This window comes from Acyrthosiphon pisum, chromosome X (assembly GCF_005508785.2).
Source record: "Acyrthosiphon pisum isolate AL4f chromosome X, pea_aphid_22Mar2018_4r6ur, whole genome shotgun sequence".
NCBI lineage: Eukaryota > Metazoa > Arthropoda > Insecta > Hemiptera > Aphididae > Acyrthosiphon > Acyrthosiphon pisum.
In genome coordinates, this window is record NC_042493.1 from 78,528,705 (window position 1) to 78,531,499 (window position 2,795).

Genomic DNA, 2,795 nt, shown 5'->3' on the forward strand with positions numbered 1-2,795 from the left:
TTTGACAAAATTTATTAAATTTTAATTTGAAAAATATTTGTAATTAAAAATTATAAAATGTTCAATTTTTGTATCTAAGAATGAAAATTTAAAACAAGATTCCACGTAAGTAATTAATTCTGTTACCAAAAAATCTAAAAAATACATTTACGCAGTTATTTTTTATAGTCATTTAAAGTACAAATTTGGACGAAATTACATATTAAAAACGTAGGATAACTATTTTAGTTATTTTGTTGTGATTGTATAATATTATTCGTGGGTACTTGAAACTTCTAAAGTATACTATTATATATCTATGATAGTACCACGGTTTTTTGTTGATGTATAACGCGTTATAAGTACCTAATAAATATTATGATATATTGATATGATTAATTTGGAATTTATTATAGGTACCTAATTTAATATTATGTCTTATACCTAGACTAACATACCGTCTCCGCTCAGAATCGTTTTTCTTATACAATGATATTATATCATTAAATTCAAATTTAATACCATCCATTATACAGTGACCCACTTGTAACCTACTGTACAGCAGAGCGAAATCCACTTACCCACCTTTTTATAATTTAAATTATTAATTTGCGTTACGGCCTGGGTACCTAATACCCGCTAATACCTATAATTATTTATAAATTGATAACTAGGTAATACCTGGGTTTATGTCGCGAGTGGTGTAAACACCTCGTCCCATATTTTTGGACGATTTGAGTTCCAAAAAGGCCGAAAAAGCGCCGGAATGCTCTTGTTTTTGCCACCCACCAGCCGGTTGGGAAACGGGTTTTCCAAGTCCGAATCGTCCGAAATGTCCAAGTCCGACACAACTTCCTTGCACTTGCAGTTCTTGCACTTGTCCACGGCGACGGCGACTTTCTGCCTGAAATTTTGTTTCCCTTCAGCGGTCATTTCCGCCTCGTCCAACCGTCGCAAGCACTCAGCGTAGCTCTGCTCAGCCTCCTTGCGGCGGCCCAATGCGATGTATACCATTCCGGCAAACTCATACAATACGTGCCCCATCTCGGGCGGGTACTTGGACCCCATGGCCTGGCGCACGTCCATCAAGCTACGTGTGAACTGACCCAAGTGGTAAAGCACAATTGCCCGGTTAATCATGGCTAGAGAGTGGTTAACGGTTCCCGGCTCGCCGTCGACCATGGACCGAGAAAATTGCTTGGCGGCTTCCTTATATTGCTGATTCACGGAAAGCATGAGACCATGTTCAAAATCCGTCTTCCATTTTTCGGTGACTGGGCGCACACCGCTGTCGGGGGGACGATCCAATGTCGTGGGCAACATGCCGTGTTCTGCGAGCAGTGCCCGCGTGAACAAGAACTTGTTGTCGGCAGACTTCAGTTCGGACAGCACGTCAGGCTTCTTCAGCCGATCGGTGTAGTGAGCATAGTTTACCGGATCTCCGTTGCCTGATGCCATGTCGGACACGTTATTAATACGTTATTGACCGTCGAGATTTCGTTTAGCTTGCCGCTAACCACATGGGCAGTAATAAAGACCGAAATGAAATGCAACGCGAACGTAGATGGTCGAACGGCCAGACAGTGAACAAAGACAACAACCAATGAACGAAGACTGAACCAGGCTAGACAAAATAATGGTGGGATTCAGTGGAAGACAAAGGATTATAACTATTACCCACGTACAATGGACAATACGATATTGTGTATTTTAATACTTGGCTGGCCGATATTGACATTTACCGCGTTGCCAACGTAAATCACTCGTGACTGGATGATTGAGCGATAAAATTGACTTCGAAAACAAAATTGATTGCCTGACTGATTTGTAAATTAACGGCGTTAAGTCCCTACGAACGAGACGACTCAAGAGAAAAATGCACAATGTATATTCCGTATTTGCTGTTCGGTAGTAGTACACTTGTACACGTACCTATACCTACCACTGAACAGATGAAATCTATTATGTGCTTATAGTTTATACTACGATTATAAAGAACAATAAAGTTCTTTATAATTGTTGTAATTATTTTATTGTAATTCTTATAGACTAAAGTTGGCGACTATAGCGCTAAAAATTATTTTTTTAACTTTTTAACAAGTTAGTGACTACAAAAAAAATACCTTTGCAGTTTGCTCTCTGTGATATTTTGTAGGCACAATGATATTTTCAAATGCAATTATTTAGGCAAAAATTTAACTCGAAATTTAACTTATTGTTGTAGGTACCTATACCTACTAATGCTTAATAGTAAAATAAATTACTTTCATCAAAATAATATCATCAAATATTCTTAGTATCTAATATCATAGGCTCCGAATCGTTTTTCGTATTTAATGATTTTAAATAATTAAATTCAAATTTAACACCTTCCATTACAGGGGCCTACTTAAGTAACCTACTGACTAGTGAAATAACAAGTAAAATGTTAACTCAAAATACCTATAGGTATGTATAAACCTGTAATAAACCTGTACAAAATAAGGAAATTATTATATATTTTTTTATATATGAAAACAGAAAAAAAGGTGGGTAAGTGGATGTCGCTCTGCTGTACAGTAGGTTAGAAGTGGGTCACTGTATAATGGACAGTATTAAATTTGAATTCAATGATATAATATCACTGTATAAGAAAAACGATTCTGAGCGGAGACGGTATATCAGTCTATGTATTAGACATATATATACTTATCTATGGTATTAAAAAAAAATTGACCTATAATAGGTACCTATAATAAATTCCAAATTAATCATATCATAATATCTATTAGGTACTTATAAGTTATAACGCGTTATACATCAACAAAAAACCGTGG

At 36.3% G+C, this 2,795-nt stretch overlaps 1 protein-coding gene across 1 annotated transcript in view; it reads right to left on the reverse strand.

Annotated features, from left to right (window-relative positions):
• LOC100575916 (SET and MYND domain-containing protein 4-like) overlaps positions 1 to 1,437 on the reverse strand; it is a 6,238-nt gene extending 4,801 nt beyond the window's left edge. Inside the window, exons 1-2 of the mRNA XM_008188782.3 lie at positions 991 to 1,437; positions 661 to 883 (exon numbers count right to left, since the gene is read on the reverse strand). Of these exons, the coding sequence (XP_008187004.3) occupies positions 661 to 883; positions 991 to 1,437 (670 nt within the window). The remainder of the gene's footprint in view (positions 1 to 660; positions 884 to 990) is intronic.
• Between the last annotated feature and the right edge of the window lie 1,358 nt (positions 1,438 to 2,795).